The sequence below is a fragment of the Bos javanicus genome, chromosome 15 (assembly GCF_032452875.1).
Source record: "Bos javanicus breed banteng chromosome 15, ARS-OSU_banteng_1.0, whole genome shotgun sequence".
Taxonomy (NCBI): Eukaryota; Metazoa; Chordata; class Mammalia; order Artiodactyla; family Bovidae; genus Bos; species Bos javanicus.
This window is the reverse complement of record NC_083882.1, coordinates 49,883,029-49,897,879: the sequence shown is the minus strand read 5'-3', so window position 1 is coordinate 49,897,879 and position 14,851 is coordinate 49,883,029. Positions and strand designations below refer to the sequence as shown.

The 14,851-nt window shown below is 35.7% G+C and overlaps 1 protein-coding gene and 1 pseudogene across 1 annotated transcript; one reads left to right on the top strand and one right to left on the bottom strand.

Annotated features, from left to right (window-relative positions):
• Positions 1-5,874, top strand: part of LOC133226761 (olfactory receptor 51L1-like) — a 90,175-nt pseudogene extending 84,301 nt beyond the window's left edge.
• A 3,922-nt stretch (positions 5,875-9,796) lies between these two features.
• On the bottom strand, positions 9,797-10,619 carry LOC133261023 (olfactory receptor 52B2-like). Its single transcript, XM_061439620.1, has one exon. The coding sequence runs from the start codon at positions 10,617-10,619 to the stop codon at positions 9,825-9,827; it is 795 nt and encodes a 264-aa protein (XP_061295604.1). The 3' UTR covers positions 9,797-9,824.
• Positions 10,620-14,851: the final 4,232 nt, after the last annotated feature.

Here is a 14,851-nt window from a genome sequence, read left to right as displayed (position 1 = left end):
TATACAAGTCATTGTCTCTCTCTCTCTCTTTAGTCTTTAAGTCATGTTCGACTCTTGTGACCCCATGGACTGTAGCCTGCCAGGCTCCTCTGTCCACAGGATTCTCCAGGCAAGAATACTGGAGTATTGTAGAAAGTAATTTTTTTTTTTTTTTACACAGCTAAAATAACACCAGTGGACTTCCCTCGTGGCTCAGATGGTAAATAATCTGTCTGCTATGTGGGGGACTTGTGTTTGATCCCTGGGTTGGAAAGATCCCTTTTGGCATGGTAACCCACTCTATTATTCTTGCCTGGAGAATCCCTGTGGATAGAGGAGCCTGGAGGGCTACAGTTCATGCAGTCCCAGAGTCAGATACGACTGAGCGACTAAGCACAGCATAGCACATAAGACCAGTAACTCTGGGCAAGATTGTTCCAAGCACACATGGAACCTTGTCCAGGATAGATCACATCCTGGGCCATAAAGCTAGCCTTGGTAAATTCAAAAAAATAGAAATCATTCCAAGCATCTTTTCTGACCACAATGCAGTAAGATTAGATCTCAATTACAGGCGAAAAATGATTAAAAATTCCAACATATGGAGGCTGAACAACACGCTGCTGAATAACCAACAAATCACAGAAGAAATCAAAAAAGAAATCAAAATTTGCATAGAAATGAATGAAAATGAAAACACAACAACCCAAAACCTGTGGGACACAGTAAAAGCAGTCCTAAGGGGAAACTTCATAGCAATACAGGCACACCTCAAGAAACAAGAAAAAAGTCAAATAAATAACCTAACTCTACACCTAAAGCAACTAGAAAAGGAAGAAACGAAGAACCCCAGAGTTAGAAGAAGGAAAGAAATCTTAAAAATTAGAGCAGAAATAAATGCAAAAGAAACAAAAGAGACCATAGCAAAAATCAACAAAACCAAAAGCTGGTTCTTTGAAAGGATAAATAAAATAGACAAACCATTATCCAGACTCATCAAGAAACAAAGGGAGAAAAATCAAATCAATAAAATTAGAAATGAAAATGGAGAGATCACAGCAGACAATACAGAAATACAAAGGATGATAAGAGACTACTATCAACAATTATATGCCAATAAAATGGACAACATGGAAGAAATGGACAAATTCTTAGAAAAGTACAACTTTCCAAAACTCGACCAGGAAGAAATAGAAAATCTTAACAGACCCATCACAAGCACAGAAATTGAAACTGTAATCAAAAATCTTCCAGCAAACAAAAGCCCAGGTCCAGATGGCTTCACAGCTGAACTCTACCAAAAATTTAGAGAAGAGCTAACACCTATCCTGCTCAAACTCTTCCAGAAAATTGCAGAGGAAGGTAAACTTCCAAACTCATTCTATGAGGCCACCATCACCCTAATACCAAAACCTGACAAAGATGCCACAAAAAAAGAAAACTACAGGCCAATATCACTGATGAACATAGATGCAAAAATCCTTCACAAAATTCTAGCAATCAGAATCCAACAACACATTAAAAAGATCATACACCATGACCAAGTGGGCTTTATCCCAGGGATGCAAGGATTCTTCAATATCCGCAAATCAATCAATGTAATACACCACATTAACAAATTGAAAATTAAAAACCATATGATTATCTCAATAGATGCAGAGAAAGCCTTTGACAAAATTCAACACCCATTTATGATAAAAACTCTCCATAAAGCAGGAATAGAAGGAACATACCTCAACATAATAAAAGCTATATATGACAAACCCACAGCAAACATTATCCTCAATGGTGAAAAATTGAAAGCATTTCCTCTAAAGTCAGGAACAAGACAAGGGTGCCCACTTTCACCATTACTATTCAACATAGTTTTGGCCACAGCAATCAGAGCAGAAAAAGAAGTAAAAGGAATCCAAATTGGAAAAGAAGAAGTAAAACTCTCACTATTTGCAGATGACATGATCCTCTACATAGAAAACTCTAAAGACTCCACCAGAAAATTACTAGAACTAATCAATGACTATAGTAAAGTTGCAGGATATAAAATCAATACACAGAAATCCCTTGCATTCCTATACACTAATAATGAGAAAACAGAAAGAGAAATTAAGGAAACAATTCCATTCACCATTGCAATGGAAAGAATAAAATACTTAGGAATATATCTACCTAAAGAAACTAAAGACCTATATATATAGAAAACTATAAAACACTGGTGAAAGAAATCAAAGAGGACACTAATAGATGGAGAAATATACCATGTTCATGGATTGGAAGAATCAATATAGTGAAAATGAGTATACTACCCAAAGCAATTTATAGATTCAGTGCAATCCCTATCAAGCTACCAACAGAGTTCTTCACAGAGCTAGAACAAATAATTTCACAATTTGTATGGAAATACAAAAAACCTTGAATAGCCAAAGCGATCTTGAGAAAGAAGAATGGAACTGGAGGAATCAACCTACCTGACTTCAGGCTCTACTACAAAGCCACAGTTATCAAGACAGTATGGTACTGGCACAAAGACAGAAATATAGATCAATGGAACAAAATAGAAAGCCCAGAGATAAATCCACGCACATATGGATACCTTATCTTTGACAAAGGAGGCAAGAATATACAATGGATTAAAGACACTCTCTTTAACAAGTTGTGCTGGGAAAACTGGTCAACCACTTGTAAAAGAATGAAACTAGAACACTTTCTAACACCATACGCAAAAATAAACTCAAAATGGGTTAAAGATCTCAACGTAAGACCAGAAACTATAAAACTTCTAGAGGAGAACATAGGCAAAACACTCTCCGACATACATCACAGCAGGATTCTCTATGACCCACCTCCCAGAATATCGAAAATAAAAGCAAAAATAAACCAATGGGACCTAATTAACCTTAAAAGCTTCTGCACATGAAAGGAAACTATCAACAAGGTGAAAAGACAGCCTACAGAATGGGAGAAAATAATAGCAAATGAAGCAATTGACAAACAACTAATCTCAAAAATATACAAGCAACTCCTACAGCTCAACTCCAGAAAAATAAATGACCCAATCAAAAAATGGGCCAAAAAACTAAATAGACATTTCTCCAAAGAAGACATACAGATGGCTAACAAACACATGAAAAGATGCTCATCATCACTCATTATCAGAGAAATGCAAATCAAGACCACTATGAGGTACCATTTCACACCAGTCAGAATGGCTGCGATCCAGAAGTCTACAAATAATAAATGTTGGAGAGGGTGTGGAGAAAAGGGAACCCTCTTACACTGTTGGTGGGAATGCAAACTAGTACAGCCACTATGGAGAACAGTGTGGAGATTCCTTAAAAAACTGGAAATAGAACTGCCTTATGATCCAGCAATCCCACTGCTGGGCATACACACTGAGGAAACCAGAAGGGAAAGAGACACGTGTACCCCAATGTTCATCGCAGCACTGTTTATAATAGCCAGGACATGGAAGCAACCTAGATGTCCATCAGCAGATGAATGGATAAAGAAAGCAGTGGTACATATACACAATGGAGTATTACTCAGCCATTAAAAAGAATTCATTTGAATCAGTTCTAATCAGGTGGATGAAACTGGAGCCTATTATACAGAGTGAAGTAAGCCAGAAGGAAAAACACCAATACAGTGTACTAACGCATATATATGGAATTTAGAAAGATGATAACAATAACCTGGTGTATGAGACAGCAAAAGAGACACTGATGTATGGAACAATCTTATGGACTCTGTGGGAGAGGGAGAGGGTGGGAAGATTTGGGAGAATGGCATTGAAACATGTAAAATATCATGTATGAAACGAGATGCCAGTCCAGGTTCAATGCACGATACTGGATGCTTGGGGCTAGTGCACTGGGATGACCCAGAGGGATGGTATGGGGAGGGAGGAGGGAGGAGGGTTCAGGATGGGGAACACATGTATACCTGTGGCGGATTCATTTTGATATTTGGCAAAACTAATACAATTATGTAAAGTTTAAAAATAAAATAAAATTAAAAAAAAAGAAAAGTATAAAATTAATAATGTAATCTACAATGGTTTTGTGTGTGCTGCTCTGCGGGCAGTGTCTTTAGAAGGAAATTGTGTATATTTAGACAGCTTGTTAATAGTTCTTCATCTGAGGAGAAGGGAAAGTCCTTATAGTTATAAAACTGAATGTTTTCCGTAATTGATGACAGTCAGCAGTGAAATGAATAAAAACAAAGCAAAACTGTGAGGGTGAATCTAGGAGAGATTATAGGACAGACTGAAGTTTTGTTTTGTTTTTGTGACACAGGTGCTGATCTTATCATTTGTTTCCCCTCTGGAGTGTGATTGTGAATCGGGATTGTGGTTTAACAGTAAGCCCTATGGAAACTGCAAACTCCAGCAATATCCTGTCGTCCACCTTCTATCTCACAGGTATCCCTGGATATGAGCAATCTCACCACTGGATTTCCATCCCATTCTGTCTCCTCTACCTTCTTGGAATCATGGGTAACTGTACTATCCTACATGTTGTCTGGACAGACCCCAGGCTCCATGAGCCCATGTACTACTTCTTGGCCATGCTTTCTATCACTGACATGGGCATGTCCTTGCCCACAATGATATCACTCTTCAGGGTGCTGTTGTCCATTTCCAGGGAGATCCAGTTCAATACCTGTGTGGTCCAAATGTTTTCATTAACACTTTCTCCTTCACTGAATCATCTGTGCTCTTGGCCATGGCCCTTGACCTATATGTGGCCATCTGCCACCCACTAAGATATGCCACCATTCTCACTCCTACACTTATCACTAAAATTGGAATTGTAGCCCTGCTTAGAAGTGCCTTTGCCATGATTCCACTTCTATCCCGGCTAGCTTTCTTTCCCTTCTGCCACTCTCATGTCCTTTCTCATTCTTACTGTCTACATCAGGACATGATCTGCCTTGCTTGTGCTGACACTAAGTTTAATGTTATTTATGGGTTAGTTCTGATCTTTGCTGTGGGGAATGGACTCTCTGGGTATTTTTGTGTCTTATGTTTTCATCCTTGACTCAGTATTAAAAATTTCATCTCAGGAGGGGAGATTTAAGGCCCTCAACACATGTGCATCCCACATCTGTGCTGTACTTATTCTTTATGTGCCTATGATTGGGCTCTCTATTGTCCATCGTTTTGCTAAACACTCATCCCCCCTCATCCACATCTTCATGGCTCATACCTACCTGCTAGTTCCACCTGTGCTCAACCCAGTCATCTATAGTGTGAAGAACAAGAAGATCCGCCAAGGAATTCTCCACCTGCTTTTCCCCCTAAGAATCAGTTCTTCTGTGATGTAGACATGTCCTCAAGTCAATGATGGCATCAACCTTAAGTGTGAAAATATATAGTGAATGTCTACACTCCATGTTGGCACCAGAGTTACCAATAAAAGATTACTTTATAAAGAGAAATAGAACTGACCATTGATCTAAAGGAGAGAATTGATGTCCACTGGTATTATAAAGCTGACTTGGCATGTGCTTCATAAATCTCCTTTAAGTATGAAATTGTTGGATGGAGTGAAGTTTTGGAAATCATTTCCATCTATTGTCTCTCATTTCTAATCCTAACTGTGATTCAAGGTTACCCATCCATGACATTTTCCCTGAGTATTCTAAATCTTTTTTTTTTTTTTTTGCTTCTTGACATACTGTATTTGCCCACGATTATTATATTACCTTTCTCATAAGTGTTTATAAATCTGCTGAAGTTTCCTATATTAAAGATTGAAAAAATCATATGTTGATATAAGAGCTTATTAGAGCTCACAGCCTTTTATCTATCTTCATGGTGCATTAGTAGCATATTTTAAAATTTTATACACGTGTTAAGTCTTTTCTGAGGAAATTTAGTTTCACCAGGAATAGAAACAGTCAACCTTCATAGTCTGTTTGTTTTTACTTAATTTTCAGAAATAATTTTAATCTTTCAGAAAGTTGCAACTCAGAACCTTTTGAAATCCCTGAGATAATGTCTTGTGAAGTCAGGGTTTATAATCCATTGGATTAAATGTATCTAAGAATAATTTAGGATATAATATTCAAATGTGAAAATTCTAAGTCACTAAGGTATAGCCACTTACATTTGTGATAGCAAGAAACAAAATATAAATCTTTTTATCCAGGACTCTTTTAGCATACAAACTCTTTTCATATAACTCAAATGATCTACTTTCATGTATGCATAGAGTTGTATAAAAAACTTATACTTCTCATTGAAATTTCTTAATTCACATGTCTACACTTTTTCAAAGACAAATAAATTAAGCAGGAAAAAAAAGATTTAAGAATGCTTTATAACTTTCAGTATGTATATTGGTTTTAATAATAAGTAATATGTTTTCTCAGATCTTTATCTACTATAGGAACTGTGTCTCATGTAGCTTGCTACTTGTGAGAATGAACACTAGGTTGGTTAAATTATGCACTTAATAATTATTGAATGCATAATTGATTAATAAATAAATCAATCATTGGATATAGAAGAACTAGTTCTCCAAGATTTTTAAAAAAGTCTTGGAGAGAAAGATTTCACCTGTCATGAGCCCACATTTCATATAACAAAAGAGGTATTATTAACTTAAAATTATATTTCAAATGTCAAGCATGTGACGGATGTCTTCACATGACATTTCTTTTGCCTGGTTTAAATTCAATTATGTCTGTTCCCATCCCTCCTTATCCTATTTCTTAATTCTATTTCTAATTACCCTTCTCCTTCAGCATATTCACTTTGACCAAAGGGATATCAAGTAAAAATAAAGCAAGATATATGAACATCAGACTTCATTAATATTTCCTGAAGTAGATAAGAAAAATAAAATTAATAGAAATAAATTTTAGAAGAAAATGTGAACATTATCATCTGCTGTATGTCATATAAATAGCATTTAACTATAGCCATTCTATAAAACCTTCAAATTCAAAATATATTTTTAGTGTCTGCTTGCTGAACACACCTATTATAATGCTTCTGCTCCAAAAAATGAAAAAAATTTATCATTTTTTTGGCTAACAGAAATATATTTAAACTATTGAATGTTAGACTTTTCATTTCACTCACAAAGAAAAATATACAAATGAATATCTAAATATGCAAGCCAACTTTTGACTTTATGTATTATTACCTCTAATGTTTCTTAATATGTACTATAAGTTACATTATATTCATAAAATATACTTTACTAAAAACATTCAGAAAACACATAGTCTCAAAATTAAGATAACTCTTCCAGTGAAATATAGTCAGTGAAGACATGAGTGATTGAATAAACAAATGAATGAATAGCATTTTTTATTATGCTATGATCGCAAGTTTGTATAATGAATTGAGAACAGAAATACTATCTTGTTTTTAATAATTTAATGAAAGCTGAATTCCCAGCAAATAGATAGTGCTATTGAAAGAGGAAGGCCTCTTGTTCTTCCCTAAATTCACAATAATATGATCTAAGCATCTATATTATTTGTACATGGGTTTATAAATTGAGACACTCTTACTCATATTGTAATATATAGTAATGTTCAGTCGCTAAGTTGTATCTGACTCTTTGTGACCCCATGGACTACAGCACGCCAGGCCTTCCTGTTCCTCACCATCTCCCGGAGTTTGTGAAAGTTCATGTTCATTGAAAAGGTGAAAACATCCAACCATCTCACCCTTGCTGTCCTTTTCTCCTTCTGATTTCGATCATTCCTAGCATCAGGGTCTTTTCCAATGAGTTGGCTGTTAAATCAGGTGGCCAATGTATTGGAGCTTCAGCTTCAGCATCAGTCCTTCCAATGAGTTATTCAGGGTTGATTTCCCTTAGGATTGACTGATTATATCTCCTTGCTGCCCAAGGGACTCTCAAGAATCTTCTCCAGCACTAAATTTGAAAAGATCAATTCTTCAGTGTTCAGTCTTCTTTAAGGTCCAACTCTTACATCCATACATGACTACTGGAAAAACCATGGCTTTGATTATATGGACCTTTGTTGGCAAAGTGATGTCTTTGCTTTTTATTGTTTGATACAGTCATGAGTATTTATTTGCCTTCTAAAAGCATTCTCTGCCTACCTGAAGAATCTATAAGATATCTAGAAGGCCAAATAATAATTTATCATTGTGTTCCAATCCCCTATCATTAGGCAAAAATGCAATGATATTGTTTTCATTGTGTCAAATGTTAATATTTGGACTTTGCATTGATCATCTTTATGCTGCAGAAAACCCTTTGTAGCAAAACATGATAGCAAAGCAAAAAATCAGAGCCGAGGATATCAGTATCCAGTTTACCATCTAAAAGTATTTAGCTTTTTTTTCTATATAAAATGTTGCTGCAAAATATTTCATTAGCATGCTTCATTAGCATTCATTTGCTATGAACGCTAATGCATAGCTAATGCAATGACTCATTAGCATGAATGAGTCATTCACTCATTCAATTGAATAAATATTAAAACATAACTTCCTTAAAAAAAACCTATAACATGGATAAGTATGTGATTACACAGAATACCTAGAAACAGCCATATATATTTATAAAAAGAATTATAACAATATAAATATTTTCAAGACAGTCAAAATGCTTCAAGCATTTGACCATGTATATATTTCTATTATGCTCACAATGCACTTTTTTACTGTTTGATGCCAGAGAAATATTTTAGCTCCTGTATAAATCAAGAGATGAATATTTTCTAGTGGAGATAAGGAGTTACTTTGCAGTAATTATGTTATGCGAGTTCACAGATGATAAAGTTTGTCCTAATACAATGGAATGCAGCTAGCAAGAATATTTAGTGTAGGAAGAGCTAAACTAGGACAATTGCATGTGCTAAATATAAACACACCACATGAATCCAGTGAACAGAATCCAGACCACTTGTCATACTTTCCTTTTCTTCAGAATTGCCCTGACACAATTTCATCCCCATTAAATCAGAATAAGGGATATAACTGTTTGGTCCAGGTTGAATAATCTGACCCAATATAGGGAAATTATGCATCTTATCCTACAGATATTGTAGCTAAGACCAGATAGTGTCACCAGATTCAATAAAGAGGTCATCCATTCCTGCTGGTGAGGTCTTATAGAAGGCTGACTTTAATCCTACCTGAGATATAGATATTCAAATTATCCTTGGCTCTCAAGACATCCATGGAATGTTACCATGAAATATCCTGCTTTTGGTTTTCTTTATCTAACCAAAGGTAATCTCTATTGTTTGTCACCAAAAGAATCTTTAATAGACTAAGGTATTGAAAGAGATAAGAAATTCATATTTTGTGGAAGCAAAAGGAAAGTTTTTTGATAGGAAAGGAAATGAAATATTTAAATTGTAGGTATATATACTGCATAAGGTATATTGGGGGTTTGTTACATAAAATCATTAGCATTTGTATTAATTAAGATACTTATCCATTCAATAAATGTTTATTAATTATGTGTATATTCTGGGCCCCGTGGATGTTATGGTAAGACTAGAATAAAAAAAAAAAAATTGTGAATATATAGAGTTTACATTTTGTCCTATCCATAGAAAATTGAAGTGGAAGAGGCATTACTTGTTATCCAAAGGATATTTACATGTATGTAGCTACAGTGGCACGTTACCTAAATGTTCAGATAATTCTTGGTGGTACTTGAGCAGTACCTTGTTAGCTTCCTTTTTACCCAATATTAGGAAAATACCATTTAGAAATACAAATTTTTAAAGATTTATTCATTGCATAGATGTTGCAGGAGTAAATCTGTCCAGATTTATTTAGACTTGATATTTAACCCTGTTTCTCAGTCCTGGACTCCCCTGTTCCTTGTTGCTTTATTACTCTTGGATCATTTAGGTTGGGCACAGAGTCCTAGCAGTCGCATCCTTATCTCTTTTGTCTTTACCCCATAAACAATGGGGTTCATGGTAGGCGGCACCAGTAAGTACAGATTTGCCAGGAGGATAAGGACATGCCTGGGTACATGGTGTCCAAAGCGATGAGTAAAGAAGGAAAAGAAGGCCAGAGTGTAGAATATCAGGATGACACATGTATGAGCTCCACAAGTTCCAAAGGCCTTTGTCCGGGCTTCCCTAGAAGGCAGTCGGAAGACTGTTCTCAAGATTAACCAGTAGGACAGGGAGATAAGGACAAAGTCCAGTCCTGTGGTGAGGAGAGCAGCAGTGAGCCCATAAATGCTATTAGGGACAATGCTATTACAAGCCAATTTGGCAATGCCCATGTTCTCACAGTAAGTATGGTGAATGATGTTGCTCCGGCAGAAGTGCAGGCGGAGAATAAGTAGGATGCCAGGGGTGACCACAGCCACACTTCGAGCCACCAGAGCCAGGACCATTTTGCTAATGAGAGAGCCTGTAAGTAGGGTGGTATAATGGAGTGGTGCACAGATAGCCACATAGCGGTCAAAAGCCATGGCCAGTAGGACAGCAGATTCAGAGAGAAACAGAGCATGAACAAAAAACATCTGTGTGAGACAGGCAGGGAATGTTGATATGGAAGGGCCCTGCCAAAAGATAAGAAGCATTTTGGGCACCGTGACAGTACAAAGTAGAACATCATTGAGAGCTAGCATGGCCAAGAAGAGATACATGGGTTCATGGAGGCTTCTGTCCCAGATCACCATCGCCATAACCAGGCCATTGCCTGTTACAGCCAAAAGGTACATGAAGCTGAAAGGGATGGAAATCCAAATTTGGAAGTCTTCTAATCCTGGGACACCAGTCAGCAAGAAGGCAGTGAAGGGAGCGGATGTATAGTTTGATGTTGTTCTAAAGAAGTGGCCAAAATCTATTACGTGAAAAACAAGGAAAAGAGCCAGAGTAAATAACAGTAAAAAAGAGCACTTTTTCCTTCAACTAAGTCAAGTCTTAAGTACTAATTTTAGTACTGTAAAGTAGAAGAACGTGGTCTAAGAAAAGTTACTGAATAACTGAATGATCATTGGCAAATTGCTCCCTTTTTATGGGAAATCTTTTTATCTCTGAAAAATTTGTGAATCAGAAATGTTGAGATAAAATTTTTATTTTTTGTAATGCCAGTGGTTATAACTATATGATTTATGCACATGTCTTTTGAACCTTTAAGAGTTCTATGTATATAGTGTTTCTCTCTAATTTGATAATAAATTTTTAAAACTGAAAAGGTAATTTTCCTCCTTTGTTTTGGTAGAAATGAAGATTGGAGAGAATTAATATTCCATTGTTCAGTGGACAGATTGACTGGGAGGAGATGGAACGGTGGTCTGACATAGAATTGGAGGCAGCATAAAAGGTTTAATTCTTGTTTCAGTCCTGAGGGGGCAAGATATTTTCTTTGGTCTATTTTTTTACAATAAAGAAAAAAAACCTTTACTCATCTGCCCCTCATCTAAACTCTTGAAGACAGTGTTCAAATTAACATGACATTTAAACTGTTGTACAAAAATTATAATATTAAACATACCATAATTTAAGACTAATTCTCAGGGATCATGTAATAGAATCAATGAACACAAAATTCAGAATATTACAGAATGTTCTCATTCAGAACAAGAAAGTCCCTGAAAAATGTCAAGGCCCAATGTTATTCACTATCTATTACTGAAAAAATTTTTGAAAGAACAGAGTGAATGCAATTTTTATATTCACTAACAAAATAATAAGATCAAATTTCAGCAACTTTTTCTCAATAGCAGCAATTCTTTTCAATATATCAAAAAATATAAAATATTTTCTGAAAAAAAAACCCTCAAATTAAAAACTATCCATGTTTCAAGCCCATTTAAAACATAAATTTAGTCAGTCATGTTTGCAGTCAAAATTAATATTTTTGGTAAAGGCCACATATATATAAATTCACAATATTTGACTGAAACTTAGCATGTTTCAAAGTTTTGAATAATAAATATTATTTCATCTAAAAAGAACAATACAAAATTTGGAATTCACAATCTTTACTTTTCATGTGAGATTGTCACACCGTCTAGCAAATGGAAAACTACTCTGCATTTCAAGATATCTAGCTGCACTCCCTTAAGTTAACTGAAGTCCTTTTCAAATTATCCCAATACTTACCAAAGAATTAAGGCACATTACCAAATTATCAACACAAATTGATCCTTCTCTCTCTCTCTCTCACCGCTTTCATGAAATTCCAGTAGGAAGAAAAAAACAAAATTCCTTATCAAGAAGCAAACCCATAGAATAAGTAAAAATACTTTTACTGAAAACTCTGAGAGGTTTTTGAATGTCTGTTCATTAAAAATATGGAGGTATAGCCACAATATTATTAATGTTGCTAAACTGAAGTCTTGTTTCATGTATCTGAATGTCCCTAAGTATGGCCTGACTTTGCTGTACAGCAGGCACATGGAAAATGTCAGCGGGTTTACATGGAAGACATATCAGATATCAGCACAGGAATGGACAATAAAATAGTAATGGTAAAAATAATAATTGCAAGTATTTATCAGTCCCTAAAATGTGCTCAGCATTTTCCTAAATTCTATTCTAACCACTTTAAATGAATTATCCAATTTAACAGTCACAACTACCATATAAAGTAGTCATTTTAGCATCACAGTTTTACATAGAAAGGAATTTAGTCTTTGAAGGATTTTCTCAAGGTCACATTACATACATGATGAGTATGGAAAGCCTGCTTTAAAATTCAGGCCTGCAGAACCCAGAGTTATAAGCTTGAAACTGTTCTAATTTACCTTTTAGATACATGGTTTTTCTAAACCCTTAGACCCTAAAAAGGAAGATCTTGAATTCCCACAGTGATGTTCCCAGGTTATAGGCAAAAAGTCATGTCTAGCTAATAGGGGTGTAGAAAGATATATGTTTATAGATGCATCTGTATTGTACACAGATGTCCATGAAAAACAGCCCAGGGAATAACCTCTGGGCTGAGAAGTCTTTTGGGTATTTTACATGCTGAGCAACTGCTTTTATAACAGAGACCTGCAGTCAACATTTGGATTAGCTGACTAAATTTATCTTTCTTATTTCATAATTGGATTTTCCAGTTTTAAATTTCATTTGATAGTTTTCCATCCCAGAACAGCTTGTTAGCAACAATTCTGCACTTTTTTCCAGCTCATTTTGCAAACTTGTTAGTGTTAGTTAGTCATGTCCTTCTCTTTGTGACCGCATGGACTGTAGCCTCCCAGGCTCCTCTGTCCATGGAGTATTCCAGGCAAGAATACTGGAGTACGTAGCCATTCCCTTCTCCAGGGGATCTTTCTGACCCAGGGATAAAACCTAGGTCTCTTGCATTGCAGGCAGATTCTTTACCATCTGAGCCACCAGGGAAGCCCATACTATAAAATATAAAGAATTTTCCTATATCGTGACTTCTTTTAAACATGACCATCTATTGTGACAAACTATTGAGACTATTTTAAAATATGTCAGTATATTACCAATTGTCCTTTATTGAAATATGTTAAAGTTTCAATGAGAGAAAAATGTGATAATATTTGGAGGACTCTCACTTTTGAAATGAAGCTTTTAAAAATTAACATATATTACATTATAGAGTGGGCTTCCGTGGTGGCTCAGTGGTTAAAGCATCTGCCTGCAATGCAGGAGACCCGGGTTCGATCCCTGGGTCGGCAAGATTCCCTGGAGAAGGAAATGGCAACCCACTCCAGTATTCTTGCCTGGAGAATCCCATGGAGGGAGGAGCCTGGTAGGCTACAGTCCACAGGGTTGCAAAGAGTTGGACACAACTGAGATACTTCACTTTTGCATTATAGAGCAGATTTATATTTAAAGAAAAAATGAGAAGGTGCAGAGTTTATATATCCCCTTAACCCTACCCACCCAATTTTGTCTTAATATTAACCTTTTGCATTAGTGTAATATATTTGTTACAATTGATGAGGCCATATTGGCACTTTATTAAGTACAGTCCATAGTTTAGGACTTCAGTCTTTTATTGTACATCTTTTGAGCTTTGACAAACGACATGCATCTACCATTACAGCATCATACACCATAGTTTCATTGCTCTACAGATTCCCTGTATTCCACCTATTTATTTCTCCTTCCCTCTAACCCTTCTGACAACCAGTGATCTTTTTCTGTGTCTATAGCTTTTTGTTTCCCAAATGTCGTGTAGTTGGTTGGAATCATACAGTATTGCAGCCCTTTAATATTGACTTCTTCCATTCCCATATACACTTTAGTTTCTCTCATACCTTTCTGTGGCTTAAAGATAAAGCCACTGTAACTAAAAAAAAAAATTTTTTTTAATTTATGTTAAATGCTTTCTCTTTCCATTTAAGCACAACTGGGGGTAATTAGGACATAGAAAATTCCTAGTTGAGGTTTAAAATATAGCTTCTTAATTTTTCCAACAAACATGTATTTTTTACAATCATCTTATATAACTTCTTTCTCCTTCATATAGTTATTATTCTCAAACTTCTAATAGTTTATGAATAAGAATAACCAATGGATCTTACAAGATGAAATTTCAGACCTGCCCTGTGCCTATGGCACCTGGAAAAAAAAAAGCATAAAAAACTTGCAGAGAAAATATTTTGTATATTGGGAAGATAGAGAGTTTGTCTCATACTGAGGAAAGATAAATGTTAAAGAGATAAATCCTCTGTCAAGGGCTCCCCTACAGCTCCTTCCTACTCTCTTCCTCTATAGGATTTCCTATGAAGAGTGCTCTGTGTCACAGCTTCTCAAAGGACAATTCAAAACACATTGGCTAATTCCTTACAGTTTAGCTTGGGCAGCTCTTGTCAATGTGTCTTGAGTTCCCTTTGCTCCTTTGATCTTGCATTTGGAAGTCCTGAGAATACATACTATGTCTTATTCCACCTGGAGAGAACTGACTAAAATTTTTTTGCAAAAGTAT